At 43.1% G+C, this 17,035-nt stretch overlaps 1 protein-coding gene and 1 long non-coding RNA gene across 2 annotated transcripts in view; one reads left to right on the top strand and one right to left on the bottom strand.

Annotated features, from left to right (window-relative positions):
• The window catches only part of TCF20 (transcription factor 20), a 196,930-nt gene extending 191,967 nt beyond the window's left edge, over positions 1–4,963 (top strand). Inside the window, exons 10-12 of the mRNA XM_079993910.1 lie at positions 710–897; positions 2,432–2,573; positions 3,269–4,963. Coding sequence (XP_079850036.1) covers positions 710–897; positions 2,432–2,573; positions 3,269–3,447 — 509 coding nt within the window. The 3' untranslated portion in view covers positions 3,448–4,963. The remainder of the gene's footprint in view (positions 1–709; positions 898–2,431; positions 2,574–3,268) is intronic.
• Positions 4,964–5,110: 147 nt separating this feature from the next.
• On the bottom strand, positions 5,111–17,020 carry LOC307225804. The gene is made up of 4 exons (XR_013843166.1): positions 16,901–17,020; positions 16,056–16,243; positions 10,704–11,222; positions 5,111–5,465 (listed from the first exon to the last, which is right to left on the bottom strand). It is a non-coding gene; the product is annotated as an uncharacterized lncRNA (long non-coding RNA).
• Between the last annotated feature and the right edge of the window lie 15 nt (positions 17,021–17,035).

The raw sequence follows: 17,035 nt of genomic DNA, 5'->3' as shown, positions 1-17,035 counted from the left end.
GTGCCTTGTGTCCACCTGCTTTTCTTGCCTCAGCACTTTCCCCACTGAATCAGTGCAAACAGAAATCACCAGAAAACTCAATTTTTCATTTGTTTTGATTCAGCATTTAAAAAGTGAGTTTTTGCAGGGAGAGCAGCGGGGGGACGGGGAGGACAGGACAAAGCACTCAGAAACTGTGTTTTAAATTGCAGACCTGAGCCTTCAAAGTGTGGGGCAAAAGCTATCTTCTGTAAAATCTCTCCAGCTTTCACTGAACTCTACAATTTAAAGTGAACATAAATTTCACATAACACACAGAACGGCATAGGCTAATACCTGCGTTATTAATTTTGTGAGGGGGTCATCTTAAAATTATTGATTTTTGTAATGTTATATCTCCATTATTATTGCAATTCTTTTGTTCTAATTGGCAAAGGTTGGATAATAAATGTTCACAAATAAAATATATTTCCAAATAAACACACATACATAAACATGCATTGATATATAAATAAAAGAACGCACACTGTACAGTACAAAGTAGAGTCCAATTCTAGAACTGTGTTGAAGCTGATCTAGATGTTCCCTCCATCCCTGGAAAAACAGTGCTGAAAGATCTGCAGTGAGACAACTCATGCATTATTCTTGGTGTAAAGAACATTTAGATCTCCCTGTTTCTCCATTGTCAGTTGCAGCACATTGTAAGTTACATCCTTCTCTTATTTTCCAGGTAAAGTCCAAGAAGAAATTGATGCAGTGATTGGTAGGAACAGATCTGTCACATTAGAGGACCAGGCAAATATGCCTTACACTCGTGCTGTGATCCATGAAACTCAACGTTTTGGGGATATTGTTCCTGCTGGCATACTCCATAGAGCATACCGTGATACAGAGGTGGAAGGCTTCTTCATCCCAAAGGTATGATGGGTTAGAGAGAAGATATAGTGAAAGAGAGCAAAGAGTTATGTAAACAGATAATCACAAAAAACAAAAACAAAGCTTTTTTGCAATTAATATTGAATATACCCAATGTCAGGCCTTTGAAGCTTAATGAGAATGTGGACTCTTCTCCATTAGAGATTTTAAAGCAGATGTTGAATGGCCATCAGTCATGGATGCTTTAGTTGAGATTCCTGCACTGGACTAGAAGACCCTTGCGGTCCCTTCTAACTCTACAATTCTATGATTCTATGAATATCCTCTGACCTGACAAAAGTATGACGCTAGTAGGATTTTACCTTGGAAATCAGACTTGTAAGCGACAGCCAATTTATAACATTCCATGTATCTGCTTGAAAGTTAGTAGAATAGTTGGAACTAGGAAAATATTTAGGAGAATGTCCATGATCATATAAGAACTTTTTGATAGGGTTACTTAATATGACAGTACAGTCATGCCTTGGTTCTCTAATTGTGACGCGAACATTTTGGCTCCCGAATGCTGCAAACATGTGAGTGTTCCGGTTTCTGAACATTTTTTGGAAGCCGAACGTCCGACGCAGCTTCTGCGGCTTCTGATTGAGTGCAGGAAGCTCCTTCAGCCAATCAGAAGTCTCACCTTGGTTTTCAAACAATTTTGGAAGTTGAATGGGCTTCCAGAACGGATTCCATTTGAGAACCAAGGTACGACTGTAATGGTTTTGGGGGTAATACACTGTTATTTGGGGTAATGCACGGTTATAAATATATTTAAATTTGATAGTCACTTTATCTTACCCAAGGCAACCCAAAGAGACAAACAACCAAAGAAAACCCTGCACATAGCTACATTAAACAAGGGGATGAAATAAAAAAAATACATTAATTACATCCCACCCACTCCTAAAAGGCCACAGTTAGTTAAAGGCCAAAGACTTGGTTATAGAGGAAAATTTTTGCCTAGTGCCTAAATATAATGATGGCACCACCCCCAACTCAAACAGCCACTTCATGATACTATGGCTGATTGTATTCTTACTGTCCACCATAGTAACAAGCTGGGGAAGCCACAGTACATCATCTATCTGGAGGCCAACGCATTCTGATGTTTCACCAGCAAACATGACAATGGGCAGTCTTCGGTTATGACAACCAGTTTTTGAAAGTTAGGATTTGGTTAGCTGTTGGGAATTAATTGGTACAATTTTATGTTTGTTTGCTCAGGGTTTGTGTGTGTGTGTGTGCGTGTGTGCGTGTTTCAGCTCACATGTGTTGAAAATAGATGAAAAATGCTGATGAAAAAGATGTATTAATATAATTTAACATTTAAATAATTTCTAATTGAGTTGTTAGCATCCAAGCCTAGGTAGTCCAACATTTGGGGAGATATATTGAGGTGGATTGGATCTAGGTGCAGATTTTCTGTTCTGCTCTGTCCAAAAGAAATGAGAGATATTAAACAAAAAGAGGTGATGAATTTGCTTTGTTTGTCCATTATTCTAAATCACACTTATTTCTGGGGGGATGTTCTCAGGGTACCACAATCGTGACCAACCTGTCATCCGTGCTGAAAGATGAAACCATGTGGGAGAACCCACATCAGTTTTGGCCAGAGCACTTTCTGGATGCCAATGGGCAGTTTGTCAAGCGGGAAGCTTTCATTCCTTTCTCAGCAGGTAAACTGAAAGGGAAGAAGAGTTTGTGAGGAATAAACTTTCCTGCCTTCACCAGAAAAAGGGTATTCTCTATGGGTTCAAGTCAGCCTGTTCCATTATTATGATCGGATGATCAGTTTTATCAGCGTCAGAAATCAGATTAGGCTCTGCACAGACCAAAACTTTGCAGAGAGCTGGGGTTGGTTTTGTAGAATTGTCATCAGGCATTCTGGATGGGAAATCTTCTGGAAACCTCATGAGCTCTTCCAGGCCCAAACCATTTTTCTTTTTTTGCAGCAAAATCAGATTGATATCAAATATCTTACAGTGCCAGCCCTGCCAATAGGCCAATTGACCAGGTCATCATAGGAAACTGGTTTGGGGTATCATGAAAGGGCAAGGAATTGCTTTTTTTATTATTTGTATTGTATTTTAACTCTTAGGGAGAGGTCCTTGTGGTACTCTGCCTCAGGCACCAAGTATAGGTATTATGAACTTGACTGTGTGGGGCTGTGTTTGGTTTTGTACCTTAGGCAGCAATAGTTCAGATGGAAAATGAGTTGGCCAGGCCTGTTGTTGTAATTTTACATATCTTTATCAAGCTATTACGTAAGCGTCACAAAGCTGTCAGGTTAAGGATAGGAAGGGCCTTCTTGTAACTGATTTGAACGAGCCAGGATTGACATTTTGGTGTTGTCATTGTTCTTTCCTCTCAGGTCGTCGTATCTGTCTTGGAGAACAACTGGCTAGAATGGAGCTTTTCTTCTTTTTCACCAGCCTCCTACAGCGTTTCACCTTCCATATTGCAGAAGATCACCCAAGACCAAGAGAAGATGGGTGTTTCGCTTTTACACTCGTCCCACATCCTTATTATATCAAGGTTGTTTCAAGATGAGTGCAGGCACCTGCACAAACATACTTCTACATTTTGAGTCATTCACAGTGCAAATTACCTTAAAGATATTGGTTTGCTGAATCCATAAAGTAATAGATCACAGTAGCTCATTTACTGATTCTTCCTTTAGCAAGAATCACATTTATGGGTTTTTTTCCAGTTTCTCCCTTTCTCTTTTCTTTTCTTTTTTCTTTTTTGTTTTAAATAAATACAGTTTTAATAGAATCATAGAATCTTATAGTTGGAAGGGACCCAACCCTTTGCAATGCAGGAATCTCAGCTAAAGCATCCATGGCAGATGGCCATCCAACCTCTGCTTAAAAACCTCCAAGGAAGGAGAGTCCACCTCCTCCCAAGGGAGTCCCTTCCACTGTCAAGAAGCTCTTACTATCAGAAGGTTCAGGAATGCCACCATCCTCCTGAAGGTGCAAGAGTGAAAGAGCAGCTCTTACTGTCAGAAAGTTTTTCTGTGTGTTTAGTCGGGATCTCCTTTCTTGTAACTAGAATCCATTGATGTGAGTCCTACCCTCCTGAGCAGGAGAAAACTTCAATCTTCCATGTGATAGCCCATTAGATATTTGAAGATGGCTATCATAACTCCCTCTCAATCTCCTCTTTTCCAGGCTAAACATACCCAATATATATTATATAATAATATATAACAATTATATATAACAACAAAAATATATAACAAAAATATATAAAAGGTATATATAAAATATATAAAAAAGAATAAAAAGGTACAAAACCAAAATCCCAACTTGCCTCCCTCCCCATTCCAGGACAGATCAATCTAGTTCAGCTTGCCCAAGTCCAATCTGTGATTTCAGTGGCTGCCATTCTTCAGGGTTATCAATAAAGTATTTGTTAAAAGGATGCCACATTTCAACAAAATCATCTACACAATTTGTGTTATTAAATGCATGCACTGATACAGCAATAGACCATACATAGTTTCCAATGAGAGATACACAGACTTTCCAATCCTTTCCAATTCTGTGCCATCTGGAAAATGTGGTGCTTCTAAAAGAAAAGTATTTGGTTCTTCATAAGAAAGGTCAGGGTGCCCTTCTTTAAAAATAGTTGACAGTCTGAAAACTTGGGGTACATTCCACATGTTGACCTGTAATACAGTATAGCTTATTGCTCAAAACTGAGTTGATACTCATTTTAGTGGTTTTTTAGCCCACAAATTATTCCAATCCACCTCCCTAATGTCTATCTCTAGATCAGATTCCCATTGCTGTTTCACAGAGTTACATCCTCCAATTGTTAACTCATTAATTATATGATACAGTATAGATAAAGGGGTTTTTTGTATATTCATTTGTATGTAAAATCAAATTTTCAAATGATGTTAAATGTCTTGTGGCATGTGCTTAAACTTCAGAATTTGATATAAAACACACTATTTGATGAACATAAAGACAATTTACACACTGCATTCCAATTTCTATTGTTATTTGTTCAGCAGATATAGTTTAACCATATTCAAATAAATCAATTAGTACATGAAGATCTTTCTCCATTTCTGAATAATATGTTTTTTTCCTGTCATATGAAAAAGTGGATGCAGTACAAAAGGTATCAACGGTGAGATTGAAGAAGCTAATTTAGGTGCCCACATCTTCCATACTTTCAGATCCGCCTTTGTAAATGTATTTATTATCAAATCAAACATATTTTTATTGTGTATTAAAAATGATAGACTCAGTAGTCTATATATTTCTATCAAACTCCATTTGCCGCCATGTTTTATCATTTGCATTTTGTATTGTTCCAATTACATTTTGAATATTGTTAGAATAATAATAATAATAATAATAATAATAATAATAATAATTTATACCCTGTCCATCTGACTGAGTAAATGAGATGAAGCAAGACTCTCCACCACCGAGACTGCTGATAGATTTCAGCTAATTGTAATCTGCGTCTTTTACCCTGGTATACAAAGTTTACTATCATCCTTTGCCATTTTTTAAAAATAAGTCAGTCGAAATACAGATGAGTATAGTCTGAAACAAAAACAAAATTTTTGGTAGAACCATCCTTTTCACTGAGGACACTCTTCCCATCCATGATAACTTCAACCTGGACCAGTGTTTGAAATCTTTATTAATATTTCTTATTAATGCCAGAAAAACATTTGTGATTATTATTTTTTTGCCAAACATATGTTTGCCTATCATTATTTTCAGTGGGTTAGTGGGTTGGGGACATGTGCCAGAAGAGGACCAGAGATGGAGTTCCTGGGGTGTCACTATAGGCTAGCTAGGTAAGGGGAGATATGGCATGGGGCGACAGCCAGGTTGGTTGAGGAGAAGGGATAACAGATGGTTAAAGGTGGTTGCCCCTTCCAGGCTGCCCTGCACCTGGCAGGACTTTGGTAACTAAGCCATTGTGCCTTCCTGCTTGGTGGTGCTGTTGCTAAATGCTAGGTCATTTCGCAAGAAAATATATATCATCCATGATTTGATTGATGATGTGGTTGACCTGGTGTGAATTACCTGGATGGAGGTGTTATGTGGGCCAAACTTGAACCAGCTATGTCCACCCTGTGCAATATCAGTTTAGCTGGAGATTTGAGAGGTTGGATTCTTGCCATTCATGGAGATTCCACTGGTCTCTAGGGTTGTGCGCTCATCTCATTCTAGAGGCCGGGAGCCAGCGCTTTCCGCAGACACTTCCGGGTCACGTGGCCAGCGTGACGAAGCTGCTCTAGTGAACCGGCACCAGAGCAGCACACGGAAACGCCGTTTACCTTCCCGCTATAAAGCGGTACCTATTTATCTACTTGCACTTAAGGGTGCTTTCGAACTGCTAGGTGGGCAGGAGCTGGGACCGAACGACGGGAGCTCACCCCGCCGCAGGGATTCAAACCGCCGACCATGCGATCGGCAAGTCCTAGGCACTGAGGTTTTATCCACAGCGCCACCCGCGTCCCTAAAATATATGTATATGTATATCCCTAAAATATATGTATATGTAAAATATATGTATATCTTAAAATAAATATATATGTAGAAATCTGATAAAACTCCAGGTTCTTATCTCCTTGTCCCTGTTTAAATGAAATGTTTTTTTTATTTATTTACCTTGCAGCTCATGCTTATCATGGAACTGGCCCTAGCTGGAGAGGAGTGATTTTGAGTGGGAAAATGACTGGCAGAGAAAGGGCAAAGCATCTCTACCTGGCTCAGTTTTTAAATGGCTTGGTGTTTGTTTGTTTGTTTGTTTGTTTGTTTGTTTGTTTGTTTGTTTTTTGGGGGGGATATAGACCGCTTTATCAGAAAGCTCTTAAGTGCTGTACAGTAGAAAATCAGCAGAACTTTTAAGAACAAATCTACATAACTAAATTATAAGTATTAAATAATAATAGGCTTTCTGAAATGAAAAAGTTTTCAGCAAGCATCTAAATCACCTGCCTAATGTCAAGGGAGGCCTACAGGGAGGTCTTTTGAGCTTTCTTGACCAGTGTTCAGGAAAAGCTGCTCCCCCCCCCCTTTTTTTGGCCTTGTCTCCCACTTCCAAATGATGGTTCATGTATGTTGACAGTGCTGCATTCATGTGCATTATTGCATTGCTCACCTCAGTTTCACCCACCCACTTCACAGAGCCAACCATGATGTAGAGCTGCTGGAAATTCAACAGCCCCCCATCCCTAGAGGCACACCCAGGGAGGACAAGAGGCTTTAGATATGGGCAGGGGGCAGCAACCACATGAAATATTGGAAAGAAACAAGAATATGACCCAAATGGAAAGGATATTCACCAAATGAAAGACTGAGTGGATGGTTGGCAGGGATGTTGGCGTGTTCCAGTGAAAACAGAAACAGGAGTGGAAATTGCAAGTGTTTGCGCCTTTGCCCCATGTTCCATCCAGTGAATAGAATCAGTACATATCACTCACCTCTTACATGGGGTGTGTGTGTGTGTGTGTGATATTCCAGGGATAGAGTGCAAAGCTGAAATTGCTTCCTTGGAGCCACCTCCAAATGGGTGCCTTCTGGAGCTGGTGCACTGAGCAGGTCTTGCCCCCCAAGCAAAGCAGAAAGCTTTTGGAAGCAGCCTGAAATTTCAGCATACCTTACTGGTTTTGGTGACAGCTTATGCCAAAGCTGATAAAGGCCTAGCTGACCTTGCTACAGTGGAACCTTGGTTTTCGAACATAATCCATTCTGGAAGACCATTCGACTTCCGAAACATTCGAAAACCAAGGCGCAAAGGGCTGTCGGCAAATTCAATTAAGAAAATTGAAAAATACGCAGCGGAAGCTGTTTGACTTCCGAGGCACATTTGAAAATGGAAGCAATTACTTCCGGGTTTTCAGCATTCGGGTTCTGAAACATTCATCAACGGAGACATTTGAGAACAGAGGTTCCACTGTACCACTAATATAAGCAGTTTGATTTCATGTTTGTTGATAATGCTGTAATATTTTTAGTTGATTCTAATAAAGGTTTTATCCTGCTGTGGATTCTGGGTTTCTTTTAATGGGCCAGCACAGGGAGCTATAGAATTAACAGGCATTTTGAAGAGAAATTAGTAATTTCCTGAAAAGGCTGCCTTTGGGTGGCACCAGACCATGACACAAGGTGATAAAACAGATGGAATGAGTGTTAAGAATGGGCAGTGGCATTCCATATACAGTGAAGGAATTCATAAGACAAAGAATTTCATGGGAAAAAGCGGGATCATTTAGAAGGGCAGATTTCGAATTAACTTCACATTTTCCATGAAACAAACTGAGTATGTTTTGCTTAGTATGGAGAAAGCAGGGCAAAATACATTTTTCCCAATATTTTAAGAACAGTCCTGCTGCATCAAGTCAAAGGCCCAACTAGTTCTGTGTCAGCTTGCCCTCACAGTGGCCAACCAGATGCCTAAGAGCAGCCCATAAGCACAACAGCATTTCCCTCACTTGTGGACAGGGCTGCTGAGAAGGAGGAATGGGGTGCTGATGTACCAGGGTCCAGGCGGGGAGAAAGAGAGAGAGATGTAAGTATCCTACAATGTCATGAAGCAAAACGTGCAGGGCCCCTTCTAAGCAATTTCTGTGAGATGAGCCAGTCTGACTGTTCCCACCTCCCAATGTTCACAGGAAACGAATGATTGGCGAGTGAGCTATTTGGGGTGCCAGGTGCCAGGAATCTCTGGGGAGCTAAAGAGTTCTGTTTTCTCCTCCCCTTTAATGCATTTTATCTGCTTCTGACTTATTTTCTTTGGAATCTCCATACTTTGCCCTTTCTTTTTTTCTGAGCAACCAGAATACAGCTTTCTTGTGGTGGGTTTGTCTGGGATCAGTTGCTCCTTAGAAATTCCAGATGAGCCTCTCTGCACACAGCATTGCACAACCAGTGTGCCCCCAGCAAAGAAGATCCTCTTCTCACTCTTTCCCTCCTGCTTTCCCTCGGAAAGTGGGGCAACTGCTGTAAGATTTTTCATTGTGATAATCTTGTCTGTATTTAAAATATCACCAGTCATAGGTTACTTGTATTTGGCCCTATAGCCCTGCATCTGAGGGATTCAAAACTTCAGAAGAAACCTGAGTAATTCTGGTTCCATATGGATACTATTTAACTTATGTTCCTGAGCTAGATTTGAGTGTGATTTTATTTTGGCAATATTTTGTAAGCCAGTCTGAGAGCCTATTGGGTCTATGACAACAACAACCACCATTCAAGAGCCCTGCTTTGGGATTACAGCTTCTGTAGAAAGGTAGTTCCAGGTGGAAAGGAGGAGGTACAGACAGGATGAAATGTTCGGAGGAGAAACACTCTCTCTCCTAGGACTTTTCACCCAGTATGTGCAATATTATCTTCCTGCACTTGCATCTCTTGCTAAATATCTTCATGAGATTACAGTTCATTGCCTCGCACTGAATAGTGTTGATCAACATTTATCATAGTTAGTTTCCTGGCAGCAAAGGACAGAGCTGCCTTCCTCCAGGCTTACTTACACAATATTGTGACCTTGACATAAATACAAGGAAGGGACACTCATGCGAATCAGTGATTCGTTTTTTTTTTTAATGCATTCCTGCTGGTCATTCAGAAAATAAACTCAGCCTGTGGCTACTTGGTTCCCCGCAATGTATTTCAATGACTATTCTGCGTCACACATTTCATGTTGTCCCTTGAAAGTGATTAGTCTCAAGACAAAGTGTGGCAAACTTGTAAGTTTCATAATCGCTTCCCAATGTAGGTTTACCTTTTTACCATGGCCGGGGGTGGGGGTGGGGATCATGATTTGTACAAAGGTTATTGTGATTTTTATTGCTAGACTGGACATGACAGAGCTACAATTCCCAGAATGCTTAACAAACTATAGTTCCCAGGATTCTTTGGGCGAAGTCAAGTGCTTTAAGTGTGTTCTTAAGGCAAAGGTAAAGGACAGTTAAGTCCAGTCAAAGGCGACTAAGGGGTTGCCATACTCATCTCGCTTTCAGGCCAAGAGAGCCGGCGTTTGTCCACAGACAGCTTTCCGGGTCATGTGGCCAGCATGACTAAACAGCTTCTGGCACAATGGAACACCGTGACGGAAACCAGAACACACGGAAATGCCATTTACCTTCCTGCTGCAGCGGTACCTATTTATCTACTTGCACTTTGACGTGCTTTCGAACTGCTAGGTTGGCAGGAGCTGGGACAGAGCAACGGGAGCTCACACCATGTCATGGGGATTCAAACCACCAACCTTCTGATCAGCAAGCCCAAGAGGCTCAGTGGTTTAGACCACAGCGCCACCCGCATCCCTATGCTTAATGTATGATGTGGACATCACCCCAATCAATCCTTCAAAAATTCCTAAGAGGAGGCAGATGCATGTTTTCAGCTATTCTCTGGAGTAGCTCAACGTGATTCTTAAATTATTTTTATAGTGCTTCTAACATAGGTGAAATTGATCAGTTCCTAGTGGTCTGACTGGAAAAATGAGCCAGAAAGAACTTATCAGTTCATATCCAATACCCCTCCTACAAATATTTCAGTTGGCAATAAAAAAGACAAGCACAATACTACAGATTGTGGTATCAGAGCTTTATCAGAAAGCTCTTAAGTGCTGTACAGTAGAAAATCAGCAGAACTTTTAAGAACAAATCTACGTAACTAAATTATATGTATTAAATAATAATAGGCTTTCTGAAATTAAAAAGTTTTCAGCAAGCATCTAAATCATAATAGCGAGAGCACCTGCCTAATGTCTAGAATATCGGGGGGGGGTAACTGCTTAGGATACGGTTCTGAAATGCTTACTTCTATTTCTAAAAAGCTATTTGCCCAGCAAATCTGGTTGAAGACGTGCCACATTACTGAGATGTATGAGATGAAACTGGGGAGTGAAAGATGAACTGTTTTGCAGATATCAGCCACAGTGATGACTCCACTTTTAACTTTTGCCATGCTTGAATGATTTAGGAACATAGGAAGCCATCTTCTACTGAGCCAGACCAGTGGTATCTAGTACAGTATTGTCCACACTGACTGGCAGCAAAACTTTAGGATTGCAGGCAGGATTCAATCCATGAAATCCAATTGTGGTCAAATGTTTCTCCAGTGACGCTGTGCCACATGACATACAGGGACACTGTGTTCAAGACTTCTTCATCCCCAAGTATCTAGAGCTGGTTGAGACTTGAGGGCATTCTCAACAGAAGCAGGCAGATAGCTTCTCTATTTTGTAGAGTGTTTAATCAAATCAGAATGGATAAACTATTCCAGAGGGTTTTTCTTCTTCAATGAACCTGGTCCTCAGATCTCTCAGTTGCCTTGAACCTGAGGAGTTAAAAGCAAAAATAATAATAATTACAGGTTCAAAGCAAATGGTTTAAATTATCAGTGAAAATGCCTCTGTCCTTCACCCCTACGGAGGGAGGCAAGAGGTAAAGTAGTAGAGAGAACAGGAGAGAGGTTTCTGGGATTGGAAGTTTCCTACATTTCTTTTGGCATTGATATTCTACCTCTCTAAGATAAAGACAGCGGGGCTAACTGATCAATAGGAACTGTAGAAAAGTGGGATTAGATAGAGGTGATGCGGTTGACACTGTGTACTGAGACTTTGACAAAACTTTTGACAAAGTATCTCACTAGGGACTCTTCAGTCAGCGTAGTATCTGGAAAATAAGAGAAGAGGTCCTCTTGTGGATCAGTATCTGGTTAAGAAACAGGAAGCAGGAAGAAGGAATAAATGGACAATTCTCCCAATGCATGGATGTTAGGGGTGAGCAGTTAAGGTAGTTAAGTTAGCTGAAGGTGCAAAATCATTCAGGGTGGTTAAAATTGAAGATATCTCCAAATAAGGTAAAAGGGCAGTTAGATGGCAAATGAAATTCTATGTAAACAAGTGCAAAGCGATTAACCTTGGGGCATCCCCCCCCTTAATTTCACAGATACACTTGTGGCATCTGAACTAGTGGAGGCTGCTGCCGCTTCGCCGTGAGTTTGTGGGGAGGGCTCTTCCCCCTGCAAGCCCATTCTCCATCTTGGGCCTGGGGATGGGCCCCATACTCCACCTCAGCATATAAGGACCCAAGGAGACCTCGGGACATTGCTGCTGCCGCTTTGCCGGTGAGTCTTGGGGAGGACCGTTACCCCTGAAAGCCCATTCTCCATCTTGGGCCTGGGGGCGGGCCCCATACTCCACCTCAGCATATAAGGCTCCAAGGAGGCCTCGGGACATTGCTGCGGCTGCTTCGCCGTGAGTTTGTGGGGAGGGCTCTTCCCCCTGCAAGCCCACTTCACCAGGCCAGGGGGCGGGGCCCACACTCACCACCGCCACAACTTTAATGGACACTGGTGCTGCTGCAGCAAATGTTTAAAATGTTTTTATATATTTTAAAATGTTTTAAAAGTGTTTTTTTACTTTTTACTTTGTTGTACCACCACAAACGGTGGTTTTTATCCATGTATTTTTATTTTGTTTTGTTTTATTTTGGGTTGGGGTGGGATGGTTGTTTGAGCAGGGTGGGGATTGGTTTTGTTTTGGTGTAATTGTTTTCTGTTTGTTTGTTTGCTTTTATATTCTGTAAATGGAGGCGAGTATGAGGCTTGGGATTCCTACCGTGGAGGGGCGAGGGAGGTATGGCGGTGGGGGCAGATGTAATAGGTGAAGGGGATTGAGATACGGACATGCTCGTACCCCTTCCAATCTGTGCCCCATCCCGAGAGACGAGGGTAGGGTGAGCCAGGATTACTCACCTCCGTCATTGGTGTTGTGCAATGCCAGGTCTATAGGCAACAAAACCGCCACCCTGCGAGATTTTTTCATCTCGCAGGGGGTCGACCTGGCTTGTGTGACGGAGACCTGGGTGCGCGAAGGGGATACTGTTACTTTACAAGAGATGGCGCCCCCGGGTTTCTCCGTCCTCCACCAGTCGCGGACTGTGGGCCGGGGGGGGGAGGGGTGGCATTATTAATCCGGGAAGATTGTTCCTTCAGGGCTCTACCATCACCATCGATCCCCGGCTTTGAATGTGTTGGCCTAGTGTGGGGCTCCGAGGTGAGCTTGGCTGTCTGGCTGGTGTACCGGCCACCTAGCGCACCAGCAGCCACCCTGTCAGGCCTGCTGGAGGCGGTGGCCGGCTGGGCCTTGGAGTTCCCTAACCTATTGGTATTGGGGGACTTCAACATCCATGCTGATGCCACTCCCTCCTCACAGGCTCTGGACCTGGTGTCTTCCATGGCGACACTAGGGCTCTCCCAGTTTGTTTCGGGCCCCACACATCGAGCAGGCCACACGCTGGATCTGATCTTTGGCATCGGTGATCATGTTTCCTTCAATGAAGGTGCCATGGTCTGATCACTACGCTCTGAAAGCCAGGATTGACGCTCCACCCCTACCCTGCTTAGGTGGCGAGCCAATTTGGGCTCGCCCGCAGAGGCTGATGGACCCTGATAGATTCCGTCAAGCCTTGCGGGACCTTTCTCCCCCTGGCGACTCATTGACTGAGCTTGTTGAGGGCTGGAATACCCATCTCCTGGCAGCCATCAATGAGATTGCACCTAAGCGCCCTCTGCGACCCCGCAGAAACCGGGCTCCCTGGTTTACCGAGGAGCTTCGGAAAATGAAGCGGGACCTCAGACGGCTAGAGCGAGTATGGCGGGTAGCCCTTGATGGAGCTTCAAGAACATCTTATAGGGTTTTTATGAAAACCTACGAGATGGCAGTGAAGGCCGCTAAGAAGTCCTACTTCTCGGCCTCCATTGCATCCGCTAGCTCTCGCCCGGCGCAATTATTTAGTATAATTCGGTCTTTAACGTCCCTCGAAGGACAGCCAAATTTAAATAATAATTTGACACACAGCTGTGAGGCATTTGCGAGCTTTTTTGCGGAGAAGGTCCTGTTGCTCCGCCATGACCTCCCTGCCAATTTGGATACAACAAAGGAACTGGAGGCCCCTCGACTGTCCTCGGGTCCAGTATTGGACCACTTCGACCGGATATCCCCAGCCGATGTGGACAGACTCCTCCGAGCTGGAAAGCCCACCACCTGTCCTCTCGACCCGTGCCCGTCTTGGCTGATTAGAGCATGTCCAGACGAGGTGCGGGCCCTCCTGGGGGATGTCATCAATTTGTCCCTTGGCACCGGGACATTCCCAGGGGAACTGAAGGAGGCAGTGGTGCGCCCGCTCTTAAAGAAAACATCATTAGATCCCTTAGATCTATCCAATTACCACCCGGTTTCCAATCTTCCATTCCTGGGTAAGGTGATTGAGAGAGCGGTTGCTGAACAGCTTGGTAGGTTTCTGGATGAAACATCGGCTCTGGATCCATTCCAGTCCGGCTTCCGCGCTGGTCATGGGACCGAGACGGCTCTGGTTGCCCTAACAGATGATCTTTGTAGACAGCTGGATCGAGGGGGGTCGGGGCTGCTGATTCTTCTAGATCTGTCAGCAGCTTTCGACATGGTCGATCACGAACTCCTGGACCACCGCCTTGCCGACGTGGGGATCCAGGGCACAGTCCTTTAATGGCTGCACTCGTTTCTCTTTGGTCGGGGACAGAGGATGGCGCTTGGGGGGGAATTGTCATCGCGTCACTCCTTGGTGTGTGGAGTGCCTCAGGGTGCGATTCTCTCCCCGATGCTTTTTAACATCTTTATGCACTCCCTCGTCCAGCTTGTCCGGAGTTTTGGGCTGGGCTGCCATCAGTATGCTGATGACACCCAACTCTATCTGTTGATGGATGGCCATCCTGACTCGGCCCCAGACACACTGATCAGATGCTTGGAAGCTGTGGCTGGATGGTTACGTGGGAGCCGGTTGAAGTTAAATCCTTCGAAGACAGAGGTCCTCTGGCTGGGATGGGACGATATGGGATTGAGGGGGCAACTCCCATCTCTTGCGGGGGTGCAATTAGTGCCAGCACCGCCCGTTAAGAGTTTGGGTGTAATCTTCGATACCTCCCTCTCCATGGAGGCGCAGATTGCAGCTATTACAAAGGCGGCATTTTTTCATCTCCGCCAAGCTAAGCAGTTGGCTCCTTACCTCTCTCGCCCTGACCTAGCCACTGTGATCCACGCGACGGTCACCTCCAGACTGGATTATTGTAACTCGCTCTACGTGGGGCTGCCCTTGAGACTGACCCAAAAACTCCAGCGGGTGCAAAATGCCGCAGCGAGACTCCTTACGGGGTCTTCGCTGCGAGATCACATTCATCCGGTACTATACCAGCTGCACTGGCTCCCGGTGGAGTATAGGATCAGGTTTAAGGTGCTGGTTTTAACCTTCAAAGCCCTATACGGCCTAGGACCCTCATACGTACGGGACCGCCTCTCCTGGTATGCCCCACAGAGGAACTTACGGTCTTCAAATAAAAACATCTTGAAGGTCCCAGGCCACATAGAGGTTAGGCTGGCCTCAACTAGAGCCAGGGCTTTTTCGGCTGCGGCTCCAACCTGGTGGAATGCTCTGTCACAAGAGACTAGGGCCCTGCAGGATTTGACATCTTTCCGCAGGGCCTGCAAGACAGAGCTGTTCCGCCAGGCCTTTGGTCAGGGCGCAGCCTGACTCCCTCCTTTGGCAATCTTTACAAAACTTTAGTTTATGGTTGCCATCAATTTTGATTTTAATTAATTTTTATAATGTTTTTATAATGTTGCACTATTTCAGTGTTGTTAGCCGCCCTGAGCCCGGTTTCGGCTGGGGAGGGCGGGATATAAATAAAATTTATTATTATTATTATCAAGAACAAGACCTCTGCTAGAGGATAGCTTGATGTGGTGGATAGCTTGCATTGACACAGTGTGCAACAGCTGTAAAACCAGAGAATTCCATGCTAGGGATCACTAGAAAAGGCATTGAAAATACACTTCCACTATCAGAATGCTGTCACATGTCTATTTTGTGAATAAACTTTGAACATTGTGTATATTTCTGGGCACCTTATCTCAAAAGGGATATCACAGAGTTGGAAAAGGTTCAGAAAAATGATCAAGGGGATGGAGCAACTTTCCCATAAGAAAAAGTTACAAGTATTCTAAGCCTTTTCATTTAGAGAAAAAGCAAGTAATTTATACTGTTATGAGAGAAGGAGAAAAACTTTTACCTATCCACTTCCTTAATGCCATGCATAATGTTATGACATTATCTCATGTTACCTCTTCCTCACCTTTCCTCTAAATTAAAAAAATCCCACTTGCTGAAACCTTTCCTCTTCAAGGAAGTGAAGATGTACTGCTGGTATGGTGGCATTCCTGTCAGCGCTTTGCTTTTGGGAGTTGGAACTGGCCTGATTACTTTATTTCATACTTGAGAAAACTTAAGGTCTAATAATATTGCATTTTTCAAGGAGTGAATCTGAGTAGACAATAAACAATTTGCATTAAGATTCTGTAAAACATAAACTGCTTTGCTTTTGCCTTCATACATATTCATTGGTGCTATTATTTTTCTAGTTTCTTTTAGAATTAGGTACAGAATAAAAAGGCATAGTATGTTCTTTTCTGGGGGAGTTTTATCACCCCCAACTTTCATACAAAATGCATTTATATTAGGGAAAATTACCTTGCAAATAGCATTTATTAGGCAAAATTGCATACAAAAACATGTGTATTAGGAGAAATGAAATGCTAAAATGCAGATGAACATTTATGAGGACTTCTTTAAAAAAAAATCACAGATGGAAATGTGAAGAGCTGAGGACTGGAAATATGATACACTGACACTAAATTGACATATTTGCTCACCCCCTTTTTCCAGGGGACACTCTTCATGGAACTGTGAAGGTATTTCTTTATTAAACTCCACTAATATTGGCACTATTCAGTTACTTCACCTTGCTAGACAAATAAAGGTATGACAAACTCCCTCAAGAAAGATGAGAGCTAGGTAATATTATTTTGCTTTGGGTGTTTTAAAACATAGACACTCCCTGTTGGTAATGCCTGAGAGATTTGAGAATATGTAGCAGTAATAATGATGATGATGATGATGATGATGATGATGATGATGTACCCCGGCCATCTGATTGGGTCTTTTCCTTCCCCTCAGGGAAATAATCTGGGTTGCCCTGCCTAGTCAACACCCAGATAATCTCCCTCATCCCTATTCAGGCTCTAACCAAGTCTTATCTGACAGTTTAACTGTCAG

The sequence above is a fragment of the Podarcis cretensis genome (genome assembly GCF_951804945.1).
Source record: "Podarcis cretensis genome assembly, chromosome: 10".
NCBI classification, from domain to species: Eukaryota; Metazoa; Chordata; class Lepidosauria; order Squamata; family Lacertidae; genus Podarcis; species Podarcis cretensis.
The sequence above is the reverse complement of the archived record's forward strand: the minus strand, read 5'-3'. Positions and strand labels throughout refer to the sequence as shown.